The 21,498-nt window shown below is 42.4% G+C and overlaps 1 protein-coding gene across 3 annotated transcripts in view; it reads left to right on the top strand.

The window, feature by feature from the left end:
* Positions 1-21,162, top strand: part of LOC127625713 (inter-alpha-trypsin inhibitor heavy chain H3-like) — a 53,576-nt gene extending 32,414 nt beyond the window's left edge. For all 3 annotated transcript variants that reach the window (XM_052101069.1, XM_052101068.1, XM_052101067.1), the window contains 2 exons: positions 9,486-9,570; positions 20,002-21,162. In XM_052101069.1, coding sequence (XP_051957029.1) covers positions 9,486-9,570; positions 20,002-20,116 — 200 coding nt within the window. In that variant the 3' untranslated portion in view covers positions 20,117-21,162. The remainder of the gene's footprint in view (positions 1-9,485; positions 9,571-20,001) is intronic.
* Positions 21,163-21,498: the final 336 nt, after the last annotated feature.

Raw genomic sequence — 21,498 nt, 5'->3', positions numbered from 1 at the left:
AGTTTATGCGGAATCATTAAAGAATGGAAAGCTTCCGCCAACCATGACACAAGCATGGATCAGTTTGATTCTTATAAAGGACAAAGATCCAAGCGAGTGTAAGAGTTACCGTCAAATTTCCCTGATCCTGCTAGGCGTAAAAATATTGTAAAAAATTCTGTCTGTCCGATTAAGTTATGACATCTCTTATACATACAGAACAGGTGGGGTTTATTCGGGGACACAGCTCTTCTGTTAACATTAGGCGTTTCATCAATATTATGTGGTTAGTGGTGAATGATCAGACTCCAGTCACGGCCATCTCAATTGATGCAGAAAAGGCGTTTGATATGGTAGAATGGGATTATCTTTTTAAGATTTTGGAAATATACGGGTTCGGGAATACTTTTATTTGATGAATCTAGTTACCTTATAGACACCCGGTAGCGGCATATTTTACTCTGGATAAGGGTACCCAGCAGGGTTGCCCTCTTTCCCCATTATTCTTGCCCTAGAACCATTAGCAGCCACGAGAAGAAAGGAGGATGATTTTCCAGGGGTGATGGCAGGAGGTGTGGTGCACACACTTCTGCTTTGCACAGATTATATTTTATTATTTGACTCTGACCCTTCTAGATCTATGCCTTGCCTCCACAGAATTATTAATACCTTTTCTAAGAGTTAATTGGTCTAAATCCAAAGCTTTGTCTCTGACAGCATACTGCCCGATAACAGCTTTTCATCCGGGTGCCTTTCAGTGGCCCAAACAGGGCATTAAGTATTTGGGTATTTTATTCCCAGCAAATTTGTGTAATTTAGTTCATTTTGACCCTTTAATAAAAAGGTTTTCGAGAGATGTGGGCTTCATTACATTTAATGATGATTGGTAAGGTTAATGTTTTTAAAATGATTTGTATTCCAAAATTCAACTACCTGCTACAGTCTCTCCCTACAGATGTCCCCCTATCTTATTTCAAGCAATTTGATAACATAGCAAATTCCTTCATTTGTCAGTTGGCTAGGCCTACCCAAGATTTAGTTTTATTATAATGCATTTGGTCTCAGACATTTGGATCATTGGTCACTTCCACCTGAGAGAGCCCCTCCCTAGTTTTGTATTGAACAGCAAACTAACCGGACACGTTAAATTACACCGTTATCTCGCATTTACACTCAGTATGGACAAAAGTGTCCAGAGTGTTTAATTCAGACATTTATTTAAATGTTGCCTTGAGCTTATGGCTAAACCCCAATTTATGTGTTAATAAGTCCCCTTTCTGCTGGTCAAAGTGGATTGTGAGGGGAGTAACTACACTCGGAGACCTATATGAGTGTTGAGATTCTTTGAGATCCAATGTTATTCAACATTTTGGGATTCACAGATCTCAGTTCTTTAAATATTTACTACTGCGCCACCTGCTCTGTCCTATTTTTGGGAGTAGCATACACCCCCCTAAAGTGGCAGATACTTTGGCAGTGGTGATTACTGCTTTTGGAAAAGGTCATGTGGCAGCAATGTATTACTCCCTGCTAATTCAGAGTCTGGGGGACAGAGCTTCAACTTCTGTCAAGAGATTATGGGAGAAAGATTTAAAATTGGCATTGGAGGATGGAGAGTGGGCTAGAATTCTAAAAAATGTCAAGTCTGCATCTAGTAACGCAAGGGTGCACCTTATGAAATTCAAGAATTTACATTGATTCTGTTGGACCCCCTGTAGATTGTATAGGCTTGGTCTTAAAGACACACCCACCAGCTGCCAATGCCAATCAGAGGATTGAGACATAACTCATGTATTTTGGGTGTGTGTTAAGATTCAAGAGTTTTGGTTGAAAGTTCAGTTTTGTGTGTGATGTAATTTGACCAATTGTCACACATTATACATACATTTCTGCATATACATGGTGAAATTATTTATTTTTCACATATCCCAGCTAAGCTGGGGTCAGAGTGCAGGGTCAGCCATGATACGGCGCCCCTGGAGCAGATAGGTTCAAGGGCCTTGCTCAAGGGCCCAACAGTGGTGTCTTGGTGGTGTTGGGGCTTGAACCCACGACCTTCTGATCAGTAACCCAGAGCCTTAACCGCTGAGCCACCACTGCCCATGTATGATGTATTGGGCATTCAGGTTTTATTTAGCCCCAGACTCTGTATTTTGGGTGACAGGATGATCATCGATGTTGAGAATAGACACATAAAGAGTTGGGTCCTAACCAGTTTCATTATCACTGGACAGATTCTTTTAATGGGTTGGAGGTCAGCTGGAGCGCCCTCATTTCTGGAGTGGTGCTTGTAGATGGGGAGGGTGGCGGCCTTTGAAGAAGGGTCATTTTGAAGACTACGGATATTGAATTTGTTTGTGGAGAAATGGGGCAGATATCTGACGTTGCTGCACGTGTGATTATTATAATTTTTTTGTTTATTTTTTTATATTTCTATATATTTCTAAATTCAAATTGCACTTTAAATGAAATTAAAAAAGCAATTAAATTAACAAAGTTATTAAAAATCTTATATATAACCACCTCCCCAAATCCAAACATTTACCATCTCCAACGGCCCCAAGTATTCGTCAATGACACCAGGTGACATATTACTAATTATTAAGAACTAAATACTATTATACATGTAAAGATAATTGTAATAATCATCAAAATAAATAAGCCTAATAAATTCCCTTTGTGTTACCCCCAAGGAGTACCCTTGCAACAGGTGTCCCGAGGCGTCCTGGTCACGACCGACGCCTCCAAATCAGGTTGGGGCGCTGTGTGCAATGGCGCTGTGTGCAGTTGGCACGGGCCCCCGCTGCGCTGCCACATCAACTGCCTTGAGTTGTTGGCTGTTTTCATTGCCCTGAGGAAGTTTCTCCCATTCATTCGAGACAAACATGCCCTAGTCAGGTCAGACAGCACCTCAGTGGTGGCCTACATAAATCTCCACGGCGGAGTACACCCCCACCACATGTCACAACTCGCCCGTCGTCTCCTCCTTTGGAGCCAGCAGCGACTCAAGTCGCTGTGTGCCACTCACATCCCCGGCAACCTCAATGTGATAGCGGACGCACTGTCACAACAACGCTTGCCCAGTGGGCAGTGGTGGCTCCACCCCCAGTCAGTCCAGCTGATATGGGAACGGTTCGGCAAGGCCCAGGTAGACCTGTTTGCCTCCCAAGAAACCTCCCACTGCCCGCTCTGGTATGCCCAGACAGAGGCTCCCATCGGGGCAGACACTTTGGCACACAGCTGGCCCGCGGGGCTGCGCAAGTTCGCATTTCCCCCAGTGAGCCTTCTTGCACAGGTGCTGTGCAAGGTCAGGGAGGACGAGGAGCAAGTCACCTTGGTGGCCCCCCATTGGCCCACTCGGACTTGGTTCTCGGACCTCACGCTTCTCGCGACAGCCCCTCCCTGGAGAATCCCCCTGAGGAAGGACCTTCTTTCTCAGGGACGGGGCACGCTCTGGCACCCGCACCCAGACCTCTAGAACCTCCACGTCTAGAACTTCCGCGGAAGATCTAGCTGGTCTACCATCGACCATCGTAGATACTATCAACCAAGCCAGAGCCCCCTCTACCAGGCATCTTTACACCCCAAAGTGGCACCTATTCGCAAATTGGTGTTCTTCCCGAGCTGAAGACCCACAGAGGTGCGCGGTTAGGTCAGTGCTCGTGTTCCTACAGAAGAGGCTGGAGAGGAGGCTGTCCCCCTCCACCCTCAAGGTGTATGTCGCCGCCATCGCGGCTCACCACGACACGATAGACAGCAAGTCTCTAGGTAAGCACGACCTAATTATCAGGTTCCTAAAAGGCACCCGGAGGCTAACTCCCTCCCGGCCAAGCCTGTTCCCCTCCTGGGATCTCTCGGTGGTCCTCACAGGCCTCCAGAGATCCCCCTTTGAGCCGCTAGATTCAGCTGGACTCAGGGCCCTTTCTCTCAAAACTGCCCTGCTGATCGCGCTCGCCTCCATCAAGAGGGTCAGGGACCTGCAAGCATTCTCTGTCAGCGACAATTGCCTGGAGTTCGGTCCGGCAGACACATACGTGATCTTAAGACCACGACCGGGCTACGTGCCCAAGGTTCCTACCATACCCTTCAGAGATCAGGTAATGAACCAGCAAGTGCTGCCCTGGGAGGAGGCAGACCCAGCCCTTTCGTTGCTGTGTCTGGTACGTGCTTTGCGTATCTATCTGGACTGCTCGCAGAGCTCTAGACGTTCTGAGCAGCTCTTTGTCTGCTTCGGGGGACAGCAGAAAGGGAATGCTGTCTCCAAACAGAGGCTCGCCCACTGGGTTGTTGACGCCATTTCACTGGCTTATCACACCCAAGCCGTGCCCCCCCTCCCCCCTTGCGGGTCCGAGCTCACTCAACCAGGAGTGTTGCGTCCTCATGGGCACTGGCCAGGGGCACCTCCCTAGCAGACATCTGCAGAGCAGCAGGGTGGGCAACACCTATCATGTTTGCGAGATTCTACAATCTCCGAATTGAGTCAGTATCGTCCTGCGTTCTCTCAGGTCCGAGCCCATAGAACTCGGTAACACGCTGATGATCTGGCCGGGTGAATCGCTTGCGCCTAGCGCCCTTTCCATCAGCCGAGGTACAATAGTGCGCCTTTGTTCCCAGGAGACCCTATCTTTCGGATCCCTGGTTGATTCCTCCCTAGCCCTTTTGGGTCTGCAGTTCAGCGGAGGAACTCGTCGACCCAAGCCACTACGGGTACTCAATCTACCCTGTACTGGAATAGGTGCTCCACAGGTTAAGGCCTCCTGTTCGGACTCCCCTTGTGTGTAATTCCGCGGTACTGTCCCCCTCACGAGCGGACTCCCGTATCTCCCTTAGGCAGTTCCAGCTGCCTCGGTCGCCGTGCTGTAGCTTCCCCACTCCACGAGGCTGGATCTACCACCGCGCCAACTTTCCCACATAGGACCTAAGCGGCCACGTGATGTATTCGCCACTCTTTGCCTCCCCTGCAGGGTAGGTGTGGTCTCCGCAGGGTCTTCTCCCCCTGAAAGAATAGGAAACGGGGTAAGACTCCTTTCTCTTAATGCATGTAAGGGCCCTGGCTGTAGTTGCTCTATACGAGAAACATAGAGAGAAAAGAGGCCCAGCCAGGCTTGGCCCGTTCCCAGGTTGGCAAGCATGAACTTGTTCCCCTCACTAGGGTAACCAGAAGGATTCTGATGACTTTAATGGGGCATTGGGGAAGGGTACGTGCAGCCTGATACAGCTGGTCGCCTTTGCACGTAAGGATACCTGCCCGCTCCTGTATCAGCAGTTCACGTACACGGCTCAGTGCATGGCATGATTGAAGAGGGACCCCTAGAGTCCCTTCTCCGACACAACGTGGAGAGAGTGACAGAAGAGGAACGTCTAGGTTACGTATGTAACCTCCGTTCCTCGATGGAGGGAATGAGACGTTGTGTGTTCCCCGCCACGTCGCTGAGCCGAGCCACTGTTGTGGCCGGACCATTTCCGGCGCCTCAGAAAAATCCTGAATGAACTCCTGTATTCGCTCCGCTTAAATGCCCATATGTCCGGGTGCGGGATATGCAAATACCATCTGCCAACTTCTCATTGGCCTTTTTTCATAGAACAGAGGTATATATATATCGGTGCTCAAGAGAGACCCCTAGTGTCGCTTCTCCGACACAACGTCTCGTTCCCTCCATCGGGAATGGAGGTTACATACGTAACCTAGACGTTTTCAGTTGAATGAAACAGAGATAAAGGAGTGATAACTAACGTCTGTTCTTAAAAATATAGTTTTTTCAAGCACGTGTCTTTTTGACTAACAGCATTTCTTGTCATGAGTCACTCCTAGACGTCTTCCAGGTCACCCACCTGTTGCGGGTAGATGAGCAAAAATACACATGCAGGAAATACCTGTGGTGAGCAGCACAGAGCTGAGCGGCATCTGGGCAGAGTGAAGCCAGGAAGATAAGTTACGTATGACTTCCACCTGTGCACCACACCGGCCTCACGTTCCAGCGAGGGGAAGTGGGAGTATTTAAGGAGAATAGACCGTGGCAGATGGGAGAGAGATGTACAATGCTTGTCTGCATGTTTAACTGTTTTTATGATTTGACGCAGCTAGCTGGAAAGCAGTGCGTGTTTTTGTTTCTTTATACGCTGAAAAGTGTTATTAAATGTCTATGTGTTTGTCAAGCCGGTCCCAGCTTCCTCCTTTACCTTCTTAAGTGTTACAACCTGCATTTGAACAAGGAGATTGTGAACTGGATTGAGCCTCATCACATTTGGCATGTGGGAGGTGCTATTTCACACACAGGGCGCACATAAAAAATAACGAACGTTAATATAATCACTCATAGAAAATGTTCTTAAAAGCTAAGATCAATGGTTATTGGGAAAGGGGGCCTGGGTAGCTCAGTGAGTATTGACGCTGACTACCACCCCTGGAGTTGCGAGTTCGAATCCAGGGCATGCTGAGTGACTCCAGCTAGGTCTCCTAACCAACCAAATTGGCCCGGTGGCTAGGGAGGGTAGAGTCACATGGGGTAATCTCCTTGTGGTCGCAATTAGGGGTTCTCGCTCTCAGTAGGGTGTGTGTTAAGTTGTGAGTGGATCGCGGAGAGTAGCATGAGTCTCCACGTGCTGTGAGTCTCTGCGGTGCACAACAAGCCACGTGCCAAAATGCATGGATTAACGGCTTCAGAAGAGGAGGCAACTGGGTGAGTAACCGTGCCACCACGAGGACCTACAAAGTAGTGGGAACTGGGCATTCCAAATTGAGAGAGGATAAAAAAAATGTTTTATTGGGAAACGGGGCCCAGATCTCTTTGCATGTGCCTGTCTTGGCAAAGTGCTTTCATTCATACCTGTCAACATTTGGGTACCAAAATCCGGGAGACCTCTGAGCGGTTGGGTTGTGGTGGTTGGCAGAGGCAGGTTTGATTTAATGTGCTGAGTAACATAATTTTCCCCTCCGTGTCCGACATTAAAATCAGTGCGAAACACATTGCAAAAAGCATGGGCATTGTCGATATGGCTTCGAGATATGAAATTAAATTCTTCCGTCCAGCTGTTGCTAATTTACATGTATATTTAGTTTTTTGTTCAGAGCACCATCTACTACCTGCGCAAATATCAACAGCACAAATGGGTTGTAGGTTGCCAGGTTGAGTTCACAAATGGGTTGAAATTGTGTCGATTGTGTGAGTAGGATGTGTTTCATACAAGACCTGGCAACTGGACAACCTTGGAATAATATATTGATGTGATTATTAATATAACGAGGTTTGGGCCATACAAATTACGGGAGTTTCCCGGGAGAAATATCAAAACGGGAGGGGGGCGGGAGATGGGTGTGAAATACAGGAAAATCCTGGGAAAAACAGGTATGTGTTGACAGGTATACTTTCACTGCACTCATGAATAGCAGAGCTCACTGCGCACATGTATCAAATCAGATGCGCATCAGCGGCTTTTCTTTCATCTGTTCTTCAAAATATACTCATGTTTCATCAAGCGTGCGTCTTTGTGTGTAATTTCTTGTAGTATATCACTCTGAGAAGTCTTATAGGTCGACTTCCCCTGTGGCTCGTACATCAGCAAAATACTCTGTATGAAAAAATCTGCACTTGGTGAGTGTTCATTTCAAACCTCGTTCACCAGGAGTAGGCTGTACGACAAATTCAGGAGCAAGGAAATCAAAACAGTGTCATTGACATGAAAGTTTTAAATGATCATGTGTTTGTCAATGGTGAGACACCCAGCGTGCCACTTGATTTTTAACAAAGAGCCACTTGTGGCTCGAGAGCCATAGGTCCCCGACCCCTGAATTAGAAGCAGGAGTGATGCTGATATCTGGCATGAGCAAGTTAAACTCGCTTTACACAATCATGCAATTGGCCTTTTTCACTGCAAAAAAACCCTTTCAGGTGCGGCCGTGATGTTCAGGTGTTGAACTATGTTTGAGGCATCCTTCACATCCATAACAGTTTCCGACCCGATCTACAGCTGCCATTCAAGTTGTTTACGTGTGATTTGAATTAAATGGGAGTAACGAGACTCTCCTTAGCCAATGATGTTGATAGATAAAAATTAAATCAGGACAAGGAAGAAGCGAATACAGACGGTGGGAAAATAGTGCATTAAAAGAAGAGTTACAGCACTTAAAATGTAATCAAGTGAACGTTTATTGTATACCATTTTTAAACTACTTCAAGTACAATTCCTGGGAAAAACTAGAGAGCTAGAGAGACCTACACCACACTCCGGAGCAGCGTATGCGACAATACGGTCACCTTAAAATAGGGCCCCATGTCATTCACCCGCACTGCCTATTTCATTTGAAACATTTGAATTTAAAATAGTATGTATATAGGGAACATATTCTTTCAAATTAACTGATAAAATTGTACACAAATATACTGTCAAAGTGGTCAAAATAAACAACCTGGAGTAATTGTTATATCTCGCTTGATTAGATCACCCAAAACGCGTCTTAATACCAGGTATACACAGGGCCTCAGTCAGGGATGAATGATCTTGTAGATGATACATCCAGTCTGCGATCAGTCATGTAGTGTGCGCACCAGTGTGAACGAATTATTGTGAAGCTGCCTTTTTACTTCATCCGACAAACAACACACGAGAGACTGGAAGTTAGATATTTCCAATGGAGAGGCAGACGAGGCCGTATGGAGTTCCGAACATCTGTGGATGCCAAATTTTCTGATTTAAGTAGAGCTTCAGCTGCGTTAAATATTTCAACTTGTGCTACTAGCCTGTAGGTGTCCACCCGACTGGACGTGATGTATTCATTCAAAACTATGAGCGTGAAGTGAGAAATATCAACAGACTTTGTTCTAAAGGCCTACTACTTCTATAGAAGTCAGAAATAATATATTACGTTGCAAATATATCATAAAAGTCTTTTGTAAATACATTAAATGTCTGATTAAATGTGTCTTAATAATCTGCACGTTTCATTTATTTCTGCACATGCACGTTTAAAACAAATCTATTAATTTTTAATTAATAGATTTGATTTGATTTTTAATTAGTTGTACAAAAAAAATGTGCATGCTCAAAGCCTAGTGTCATCATTGGATTAGCTTACTACTATACTACTCTATGTCTGCAGTATATAGATATGGCAGAAATAGAGTAGTATGGTAGAATGCTATTCTAGAAATAGCCTAAAAATATAAAATCATTGAAAACAAGAATATATTATATCCTTACAAAAATCTAATTTTCTGCAATGTGCCGCAATTTCGCCACTGATTATTTTCACATGCAAATGAGTTTTGCTGCAAACTTGTGGAAAATTGTCCATTGTTGCCAAAGGTTTTCTGCAGGTTCACCACTACTGGCGAAGAGCTGCAAACTTCTGGCAAACATCTGCGACAAACCACAAGCTCATTTTCATGTGAAAATAATCAGTGGCAAGTTTGCAACTACTTTGACAGAAATCTAAATATTTTGTAAGGAATGCTGTAATAATGAAACCAACACTGGTGTCAAATCACAATATATGTATAATTTTCAAGGAAAAGGCAATATTTCATATGAGGAGATTCAAGGACCACCCTTACCAATTTTCAAGATAATGGACCAAGAAGTGAGACCTGTACAGTAAGTGATAATTACATTCCTGTAAACACACACACACACACACACACACACACGTACGCATGCATAAACACACACACACACACTCTGTCCCCTAACCATACCCCTAAACCTAACCCGCATCTTTAGTATGTTTTTTTCAAGCCTTTTGGTTAATGAGGACACTTGAGGTGTTTATAGCATAATTACATGTGTAAAATCTAGAATTGTGCTAGTAAATAGTCCTCCTAAACCATATATACCTGAGCACTCTGGGTGTGCCATGGGAAAAAAAGAACTGAAGCTTAATAAAGAAACATGTACCGTTTACAACCATTACATTGATATCTTTTTAGCTAAAGATTCTCTTTTTAGCTCTGTTAATGACTTAACCAAACACGTTAATGTAACTTTTATCAATGGAATAGGTAAGCCTGTTAATGTTTATTAGATAATAAAAATAAGGTATGATGAATTCTGTGGAACAGAAGAACACATTGCCATAAGAAGATTCAAAATCTTTGCATTTAGGGAGTACAGGAAGGTTTGATTTATGTATGACTACAATTTAAACCAGAAAAAAACTAAACTATTTTTACATTAATTATCGAGGCTATATAAAAAATAAAGGATAACATCATGTCTGACTCCATGCAAACTAACAAACAGTCTGTTGATCATGCATACTGTATTTTCCGGAAAATAAGTCTCAGTTTTTTGTCATAATCTGAAAGGTCCTGTGACTTAGTTCTAAGTGACTTATTTACATAATTTATACATAATTGATCTCTGCTGGTCATATCAAAACACACTTGTAACCTCAACTCCGACCTCGGTGAGATGCATCATTCAATGTTATTTCCAATATGGCGACAATGAGCACAAGTGTAAATATTTGATGTCAAAGTCTTACTTTCACTTTAAAATATATGTTGTTTGTAATGCCTTCCATCTATAATTACAATGAAAGGAAAACAATCTTTTAAATATAACAAGTTTGAATATCTTCAACGAAAAAGAATGATTGTTTAATTTATACTGCAAAGATGCAGATTAATAATAGCTGCACTCGAATGCGCAAGCTCATTATTGTGTTGCAGGTTATTGAATCATAAGTATCCCAATGTTCAGTGGATTATTACCCTTGCCGGTGCCTGAATTCGTGTTCATGATATACTGATTCATGACATTGGGAGCTAGGGAGCTGATTGAGACCAACAATTTTACCTGGGTCAAAAATGGTCTTCGGTGGTGATGACGTATACGGTCATCACCACCGAGTTAATTTATTGTTATTACGAGTTAATTTATTAGATAATTGCATTTAATTAATATAAAACATAATTACATTTCATGCTCTCATTGGAAATTCATATTTGTTTTTGCCATCTTTCGCCAAGTATATGGAACCTTTTGAATACAATTCATAACCTTTTACTTTAAGGTGCAATGTTAATTAAAACTTAACCAAATTTAATTAAAACCTTATTTCTATAATAAATTTTTTCGGAAGACTAGTAGCTACATTGACCTAACCACAGAAATGAGGAGACATCCAAAGTACATAAAACAGGTTTAAAGTCTGAACCTTCAACACTTAGACAAATTATGGACAAATTTTTGCTCCTATCTAATATATGTTCTGTTCTAATGATTTTTGATGTTAGGAAAAAAACTAACTTTATTTGCCTTCAGATATGACTAAAGATGACTTCTTGATGTCTGATGAATGGAAAATAATATCTGTTATGGATTAGGAAACATTTTTACTGGCTCCGTCCCAGCTCAGTAAAGTGTTCTACTCGTGGATACAGTGAGAATATTATAACTAGTCTTGCTAAAATAATTTCTAAAAAATATTTCAGAAAAATAGTAGCCTAAATATGCTGGCGGACAAAAGTTTGGAATAATGTACTGATTTTGCTGTTTCGGGAAGGAAATTGGTATTTTAATTCACCAAAGTGGCATTCAACAGATCACAAAGTATAGTCAGGACATTACAGATGTAAAAAAACGTCTCGGGTTACTTAACTGTAACCCCTGTTCCCTGATAAAAGCGGAACAAGATGCTGCGCTGATTTAGTGCTTTCAAATCAAATCAAATCACTTTACTGTCACACTACTGTGTACACAAGTGCAACAGTAGGTGAAAGTCTTGTGTGCAGTTCCGAATAACAATAAAGAACATATTTACACAACACAATTTACATAACAAATGTACACATACTTTCACAACACAACATACAATGTACAGTAAACAATACACACAATATAGAATATACATACAATCAAAATAAAAAATATGGGTGAGGGTATATAAAATATATATACAGTAGTTGAATTGGGGAGAATATATTTGACAGTCCAGTGTGAGATTATAGATGAATAAAGTGCAGTGCTAATTATTGATCCTGATAGATCAAGTGTTCAAAAGTCTGATTGCTTGGGGGAAGAAGCTATCATGTAGCTGGCTGGTGCGGGTCCTGATGCTGTGATACCGCCTGCCTGATGGAAGCAGTGAGAGCAGCCCATAACTCGGGTGGCTGGAGTATCTGATGATCCTCCAAGCTTTTTTCACACACCGCCTGTTATAGATGTCCTGGAGGGAGGGAAGCTCACCTCCGATGATATTTCTGGCAGATCGCACCACACTTTGCGGTTGTGGGCGGTGCTATTGCCGTACCAGGTGGTGATGCAGCCAGTCAGGATGCTCTCTACAGTGCTGGTGTAGAACCGTGTGAGGATGTGGTGGTTCAATCCAAACTTCCTCAGCCGTCTCAGGAAGAAGAGGCTTTGGGAACAAATTTGGGTGTGACCATCTGTGAATATGTGTGCAACACGTCAATTAAATTGACTAGAATTTATAGCCTCTGCTGATTACATCATTGGATGCACCTGTAGCAGGGCTATAAATGGATGCATCACAGGTGCATCATCAGGTATTTTGTCTGAAGAGCAGTCCTGGGGCATCCCAGTGCGGCAATGAAGCGCAGCATCTCGTTCCGCTTTTATTAGGGAACAGGGATTACAGTTAAAGAACCCGAGACGTTCCCTATCAAAAAGCTACACTTTGATGCTGCACTGATTTAATGTTTTGGGAACGAGAATACCCACGCCACCACACTGTGGATGTCTGGACCCCTTACAGTTGTGTAGTTGTGCTCACAAGAGCGCGAGAGATCTCAGACATGAGCTTGTGATGTTGACTCAAGGACATAAGAGTGGCATGAACATCCAAACTATAAAATCTTATGAATGTGTGTGGAAAGGACCAGCCTGCCGCATCACAAACATGCTGCAGAGGGACACCTCTAGCCAAGGCTTTAGAGGAGGTGATTCCTCTGGTTCAGTGAGACCGGATACCTACTGGCGAAGCTTGACCACGCGCCACGTAGGCCAGGGCAATAGCGTCCCTCACCCAATTGCGACATTGTCTGCTTGGTGTCCCCCGTGTTGCGGCCCCCATGGCAAACTAATAGTTGCCCTGACTTACGCCACTGGCTAGTGCGGTGGACATAAGTCTTAAGGGCACGGACTGGACAAAGTCTGTGAAGTCTTTCCTGCTCCGGCGTTGTGAACAGTGGGGGGCAGAAGGCTTCGAGAGTGACCGGATGTACAGTCGAGAAAGGAACCTTAGGCAAGTAGTCAGGATGAGGGTGTAAAATTGCTTTAGCCATTCCTAGGGCAAAGTCTAAGCAGGTTGGCAAGACAGACAGAGCCTGTAGATCCCCAATTCTATTTAGAGAAGTAATTGCCATAAGAAAAACCATCTTGAAAGTCAGAAGTTTATCAGATGCTGACTCTAGAGGTTCGAAGGTGGTCTCAACCAGACCCTCAAGGACTATTGCTAAGTCCCATGAAGGGATCCTGGTCCTAGCATGAGGTCTCAGTCGCTTGGCTCCACGAACGAAGCGAGCGAGCAGAGGATTTCTCCCCAACGGCACCCCGTCAATCAAGGCGTGGCAAGTCGATAGATCGGCCACCCTTCAGTGGCCAAACATGAAGGTTCCACAGCTCGGGCCGGGGATGAAATATTGTCCCCTGCACCTGGGACAGAAGGTCCCTCCTATCCGGAATCGCCCAAGGCGAGCCATCGAGGAGAGACATTATCTCCAAAACCATACCCTGTTCGGCCAACGCGGTGCTATCAGTAAGAGGCAAGACCCTTGCTGGCGAACTCTGACCAAGACTCCTGGGAGCAGAGAAACCGGAGGAAACGCATACAGGCACATTCTGGGCCATGTATGTGCCATCGCGTCCAGACCCAGTGGGGCTGGGTGACTCAGAGAGAAGTAGAGGGGACATTGCGCTGTCTGTTTGGAGGCGAAGAGGTCCACTTCCACTCTGTAAAATCTAACCCAGATTTGTTCCACTATCTCCCCCGTTGGTAAATCTGCTCCCACATTCAGGCATCCAGGGATATAAACTGCTCTGATTGACAGGAGCTTGCCCTGGGCCCAAAGGAAAATCTGTCATGCCAGTCTGTTGAGCTGGCATGAATGTAGACCTCCTTGATGAAGGTTCCACATTTAAGAGACTACTGCTGTGTTGTCCACCTGCACCAGGACATGGCAGCCTCTTAAATACTGGAGGAAATATTTCAGAGCCAGAAATACCGCCATCAACTCGAGGCAGTTGATGTGCCAATCTGATGACCCTCCCATTCCCTTGAGCTGGACGACCACTTAAGGCTGCACCCCAGCCCGTTAGGGAGGTGTCGGTCGTTAGCAATTTGAGTGGGACCCAAAGTGAGGAACCGGGGTTTCTGAACCACATTGAAAGGGTACGAATCATGCGGTGTGTAACCCTTATCTGCCTTAGGGGACTGGCCCTTGGATGAAATCCCCTCATGCTGAAGGCCCAAAGGGATGCCACAGGTGCCATGAGACCTAGTATTCATTGATACTGACGAACAGTGCAACCTTGGCCTAGCCTGACTTTATTCAGGGTGTTCTGAATGGACACAATTTGAGCAGGAGACAATTGTGCCCACAACATGATCGAATTCCATACAACTCCCAGATAAGTAATTTCCAAAGTGGGAGAGAGAACGCTCTTTTTAAAGTTGAGTCTCAGACCCAGAGAAACCAGATGAGCTAAGACGATATCCCCATGCTGAACTGCCAGTTCTTGTGACTGTGCTAGTATCAGCCAGTCATCTATGTAATGCCCCCGGAGTTGCAAAGGAGCCAGTGCTGCATCCATGCATTTCGTGAATGTGCGGGGTGATGGAAAGCTTCACCCCTGAAAGCAAACCTCAGGAACTTCCTGTGTTGTGGAAGAATTTCTCCATGAGATCGATCGTGACCAACCAATCGTGATGTTGGATTTGAGACACGACCGTCTTGACAGTTAGCATCTTGAACTTGAACGCCCTGATTGAGTGATTCAAGCCTCGTAGGTCTAAAATCGGACGCAACCCCCCACCCTTTTGGGAACCAGGAAGTATCTGCTGTAGTAGCCACAGTAGACATGCTTGTTAAATTTTGTTCAATTTTGACACTTCCTGTTGAGGGGATGTCGAGTATTCTGCATCCTGGACTAAGGCAGGAAGCAACGGAACACCCAACATTTTACTGGAAACCTCTAACTCCCGAAACACCAGAGGTGGCAGGAATGGAGAGGTTTCGTGGGGGTATCGGGAAGGTACAGGTGAATGCTTCATGTACCCCCACAAGGCTGGGCACAAGACAGTCAGGGTTTTTTCTTTGTAGAAATGACTGCCCTGAGGGCTTGCTTTGGGGGCTGCTAAGGGCGATGAGCCGGCCCCCAGTCTCTACGAGGGGGAACACGACTCGCCACGGTTTGTTTTTGAGCCTCCCTTCTACGGTGTCCGATGGCTCCTCCCCTTGAGTGCGGCGAGGAAGGAATTTACCGAAGGCTTCTTCTTGACTCTTTGCCTCCTGGAACCTGGTAATAGCTACATTCTTAGCATCACCAAATAAGCCATAAGGTGAAACCGGGACATCTAGAAGGAAAACTTTGTCCTTGTCTCCGATGCCCGACAGGTTGAGCCATAAGTGTCTCTCCGTGCTGACTAAAGCAGACATAGACCGGCCAATGGCGTGAGCCGTCTGCTTGGTCGTGCGGAGAGACAGATCCATGGCTCAACGAAGCTCAGAGAAAGCCTCTATGTCGACCGTGTTGCCCGCACTCAGGTCCTTCATCAGATAAGCCTGTTATGCCTGTAACACTGCCATAGTGTGCAAGGCAGCACCAGCCTGACCTGCTGCCCGATAAGCCTTCCCCACAAGCGTGGAGGTGGTCCTGCACGGCTTTGTGGGGAGAGTGGGTCTCTTCAGTGAAGATGCTGAGCCAGGCGAGAGATAACCCGCAAGTGTCTTTTCTACCGGCGGCATCACTGAATACCCCCGTGCCTCGGCACCCACGATAGTCAAATATGTCAACGTCGAGTGCACGAAGACACGGGAAGTATAAGGTTTCCTCCATGAATGAGAGAGCTCGTCATGGAGGTCATCAAAGAAAGGAAGGGACTGATATAGCGTTCCTTTTTTTTTTGGCCACCAGACAGAAATATGTCTTCTAGTTTGGAGCATTTGGGGGTCTCTTGTTCATGTGGCCAGTCTGACTGTAGTCTGGCCACTGCCGAGTAACCACCTCGAGTAATTCCTCAGCCACTTTATTATTGTGCGTGGAATGTTCAGAGGTTCAGCGTCCCCATCGTGAACCGAAGAGGCGCCGAAGCGCGCTTCAGACTTACGAGAAGGATCAGCTGGATCTGGGGAGAGAGCGAGCAATAGGAACGGACCCGTCTCTCACTCCTCAGCCAGATCTATGCGAGAGCCCCACGATGAAAGAGTGGGCGCTGGTTCTTGGAAGCGAGACAAGTGTGAAGCATTTTGACTGTAAACAGATCGCAATTCTCGCACCCACCCTGCCCCAATGCAAGAGCAGCATGCTCTTCCCCAAACACACAAAACAAAACTGGTGTGTGTCCGTTTCAGCCATAGAGCGTAAACATGGGAACACATACCGCTTGCTTTGTTTATCAGTCATTATTTTTCTTCTTTTTTTCAAAGAAAAGAGAAAGGTTTCTGCGCACTGCCTAACAATTCTAACTCCTAACAGAGGAAAGTAGAAAGTTCTGACAGTCAAGAAGCACAACACACACAGAATGATCTGAAGACAAAAGATCTGACAATGCACCTGTGATGCATCTATTTATAGCCCTGCTACAGGTGCATCCAATGATGTCATCAGCAGAGGCTATAAATTCTAGTCAATTTCAGTGACGTGTTACACACATATTCACAGCTGGTCACACCTAAAGTTGATCCCAAAGCGCTAAATCAGCTCAACATCAAAGTGTAGCTTTTTGATAGGGAACAGCACCATCACTATTTGAAAAAATACATTTTTGATTAAATCTAGATAGGCCCTGACCCCATTTCCAGCAGCCATTACTCCAACATCTTATCCTTGAGTAATCATGCTAAATTGCTAATTATGCACTAGAAAATCACTTGCCATTATATCAAACACAGTTGAAAGCTATTTGTTTTTTTAAATGATGCTTAACATTGTCTTTGTGTTTGTTTTTGATTTGCCAATGTATGCAATAGACTGGCATGTCTTAAGGTCAATATTAGGACAAAAATGGCAAAATAGAAACAGCTTTCTCTAGAAACTTGTCAGTCAATCATTGTTTTGAGGAATGAAAAACTAATGATTTGATACAAAAGTGTACACTACAGTTTTCAAAGACAAAGGACAACTGGCTCTAAAAGGACAGAAAGAGATGTGGAAGGCTAGATACAACTAAACAAGCGAATAAGTACATCAGAGACTCTAGTTTGAGAAATAGCCGATCAACACCAGTTTCATGTACAACAGTAAAGAGAAGACTCAGGGGTGCAGTCCTTATGGGAAGAATTGCAAGAAAAAGCCACTTTTGAAACAGAAAAACCAAAAGAAAAGGTTAGAGTGTGCAAATAAACACAGATATTGGACTACAGATAATTGGAAAAGAGTGTTATGGATCTTAATCCCATTGAGCATTTGTGGGATCAGCTAGACTGTAAGGTGTGAGAAGTGCCCTAAAAGACAGCCACATCTATGGCAAGCACTACAGGAAGTGTAGGGTAAAATGTCACCTGAGTATCTGAACAAATTGACAGCTAGAATGCCAAGGATCTGCAAAGCTGTCATTGCTGCACTTGGAGGATTTTTTGATGAGAACCCTTTCTTGTTCTGAAAAGTTCTAAAGTTCTGAACATTATTTTCAAATTGTAATAGTAATATTTCACATTATTAATGACCTGACTATACATTGTAATTAGTTGAATTCCACTTTGGAGAATAAAAGTACCAATTTCTTTCCATGAGAGCAAAATCTGTACATGTATTCCAAACTTTGTACATATACAACCTTTAACTCAACTGCCACAGTTGCAATAAAAAAGTATATTAGATTCCAAATAGATTAGCATATTTAATGTGAAACTCAGTTACTGTTTCTGCTGTAAAATCATGATAAAATACATGATCAATCCAGCAAAACATTTATTTTTGTGCATGTCAGAATAAGCCTACCGAGCGGATCCCTTGCACAAGTGGTTCTGTTATGGCTTGCGCAAGTGGCATCACAATGAGCACACTTGCACAAAAACCAGGCTTCGAGTCTCAGTTGAGAATCATATTTAGCACGTATAAAGCACTGAAACCAAATTGCCCAAAATTTCACTTGGGCAGCCGCCAAAGAATTGTCAATGCTGGAAAAACTAATTCAATGCAGGTTTTGTGAAACGTAAAAACAAACTTTATGCATTTTTACTGCATGAAATATGTGAACATGCAATATGCAATACATATAAAAGAGGATATTAAGAAATGTTTTTGTGTATTAACCAGTGCCTATGTTTCCTCCTATTTAACTCATAAAATAGCTATAGATATTCAGCTAGCTAGCATCAGTAAGATTGTGCATTTAACATGTGTACATTTGACCATAACCTGTGACTGGAACACATTGAGGTCGAATTTTAACACTGGTTACCTCCAAATTTCATCGGGAATGCTGAAACATCATGACACATTGCTCATTTCTATTTTCAGATACAACACTTTTTTAATATTTTGTATATGAATATGAACTACACAGACTCCTTGACCGTTGTCATGTATCTTTCCGCTTTTAAAAGAAGCAGTGACAAGTTACAACTCGGAAAGTGAGAAGCAATTCTCTTTCATTCAGCTGCTGTCTTTTGCATTTTTTAACTGTTGGTTTACTGTATATAAACATAGGACGTCTTTGAATAGGCAATGCACCTTCAGTGTTTGCATAATTTGCGTAATTACACCTTGCTTTGGACTATGTGTGTGCATTATTTTGGTCATAATACGATTCCAGCTTTGCAAAGGAACTTACTGAATGATGGTACAAGTAAAAACACTTCAATAACAGGTTTACTGTTACAGTAAATGAATATTTCAAATGTCATGACTGTTTGATAGTTTATAGTTCTGGGTGTTAACAGTTGTGCTTGAGATGAACATTTTAATTTATTCAGATGCAAAGTTTTGGATGTGCGTTATGTGCAAACCCTGCAATTTTGTTTAACAAATTTGTTTAATAATGTTGAGGTGCTTGTGCATTCTCATTAATTGAGTTTGCTGAATTTGAGGGGCTGCAGATGTTAGCTAATCAGAACAGTGGGCGTTTTACATTGAGGCACTTAGGCCAAAATTGAGCGTTTCAGACAGAGGGCCAAAAATGGTGGAAAATAATCATATATTACTTAATTGTATAACCCTTTTATAAGATTATCATTGGACCTCAGTGAAGATAATACAATTATTAAATAAAAAAATAGCACTTCAAGAACCCTTTAAATCAAGCAGGGTCACATAATTACTTTATTGTGTAGGCCTATAACACATCATAAACAAATAATCATCATGAGCATTACATTTGGTATTCTCCAAATATTCCATCATGTGAATTATATATCATAATTTTCAAAGTAAAGCACATGAGTCAACTTATTTTGCTTATGTGGATGCACAAAATTATTAATAATGACACAGAAACAAACTTAATTTAAAGTGCACGCTTGCTTCCAGAGTCTCCGTTTCGAGAGCATACATGTAGATATGGCCTCTGAAACACCTTGGTTATTATTATAGTCATTATAATCTCTTATTAAATCCCATTATTAATTTATTTTAATTATCACAAAGATGTATTTTGCACCCCTACTTACGTAAAGAAAAAAAAGAAGATATTTAATTTCTTGCAAGCTAACGTTTTGTGTGGCATTGTACACCCTGGCACACCCATGTCTAAGCTACTTACACACACAAAATCACAAATCCACGTATATGATTTTCCACAAAATTGCCATTACCTCACTGAAAAATATGCACTATATTTATATAATTTATAGGTATATATACTTTATGAATGCATTTAATTAAACATCTTTCTAATTGTAGGGAAGGTGTAACAGACTACAGGCTTCCTTCAACTCCTGTTGTTAGATGCTGGCTTGTACCATTCCACATTGTGATGGAGGGGAGCATTTCTAATTTCACTGTTGCTCAGCTTTAATCAAAACTACCCACACTATTTGTAACATTACATGTGAACAAATGATAAACTATCATAAAATTATTCTATGCAATACCTATTCATTTAAAAAAAATTTACACCCACCTTAACCTTTGCATGTATTTGCCAACATAAGAAATGCATATGGTTAGAATCTGGAACTATTTTGTTAGTCTTGTTAGACTAACTTTAGCCTTTGCTTTAGGAAGTATTTCTCAATCATGTAATCAACAGCATAAGAAAGGCATACGGTTAGAATCTGGAACTATTCTGTTAGTCTTGTTGTTTGGCCTTTGCTTTGGAAAGTATTTCTTAACATTTTCCATTTTCAAAACGAATATGATTGTAACCATAAATATCACTAAATGAATGTTTCTGAAAGTTATACCTCTTGTGATGGAACAAACCTTTGACAATATATATATATATACTGTATTCACACAAACTATATATATATATATATATATATTAGGGCTGTCGATTTAACGCGTTAATTCAGTGCAATTAATTTGACAAAAAATAACCCAATTAATCACACTATAATAAGGAAGATTCCTGAGAAATGCAAGCTTGTAGTACCACCTGTTTACTCCAGAGGGCAGTAAGTGAAATTTCAGCTGTATGAGCAACGTGCAGTTTATACAGTGAAGAAAACACTTCAGTAGGAAGAACAACACAAACATACGTTACATTCTTGCGTTCAAAACACTTGAAGGAGCACAAATGCGAACTAAGGGATCTTAAGATGTGTTTAAAGATTGAGTATTAAACTATATTTAACTTGAAACAGTGAACTAAACATTTTATGTTTATGACACAATGCACCCAAGACGCTACACAAGCATGTCTGACGCAGGTGTAAATTGACAGGCTCTTAAACAAGCCCTCATAATAAATCTCAAACTGATTGACAAATTCACTTGTGAAATGGATTGCTGTGAACTGTATACCAATGATTGACTTATGATCAATAATATGGTAGTGAACAATATTGTATTCTAAAGTCACTTTTTGTAATGTCTTATCAATGATGAACTCTTCTGCTACAAGAATGTAATGCATTTTAATTATCTGAATATTTTTTTATATATATATATATATATATTTTTTTATATTTAAAGATAACTATGTATAATTATATATTGATATAAATATGTATAATCTTTATATATTGAATTATTGTTATATGAGGGGCTTTCTCAGCAAATATTTGTATATACGATTAATCACGATTAATTAATCGGGACACTATATCATTAATTCGATTAAAAATGTTAATCGATTGACAGCACTAATATATATATACAGTATATAATGTATAAAGCATAATGTATTCTAGCCAGCTCTTTGTTTTTGTTAACATTTGCCCAATTTAAATGTTG

The sequence above is a fragment of the Xyrauchen texanus genome, chromosome 32, assembly GCF_025860055.1.
Source record: "Xyrauchen texanus isolate HMW12.3.18 chromosome 32, RBS_HiC_50CHRs, whole genome shotgun sequence".
NCBI lineage: Eukaryota > Metazoa > Chordata > Actinopteri > Cypriniformes > Catostomidae > Xyrauchen > Xyrauchen texanus.
This window is presented reverse-complemented; position numbering and strand designations above follow the sequence as displayed.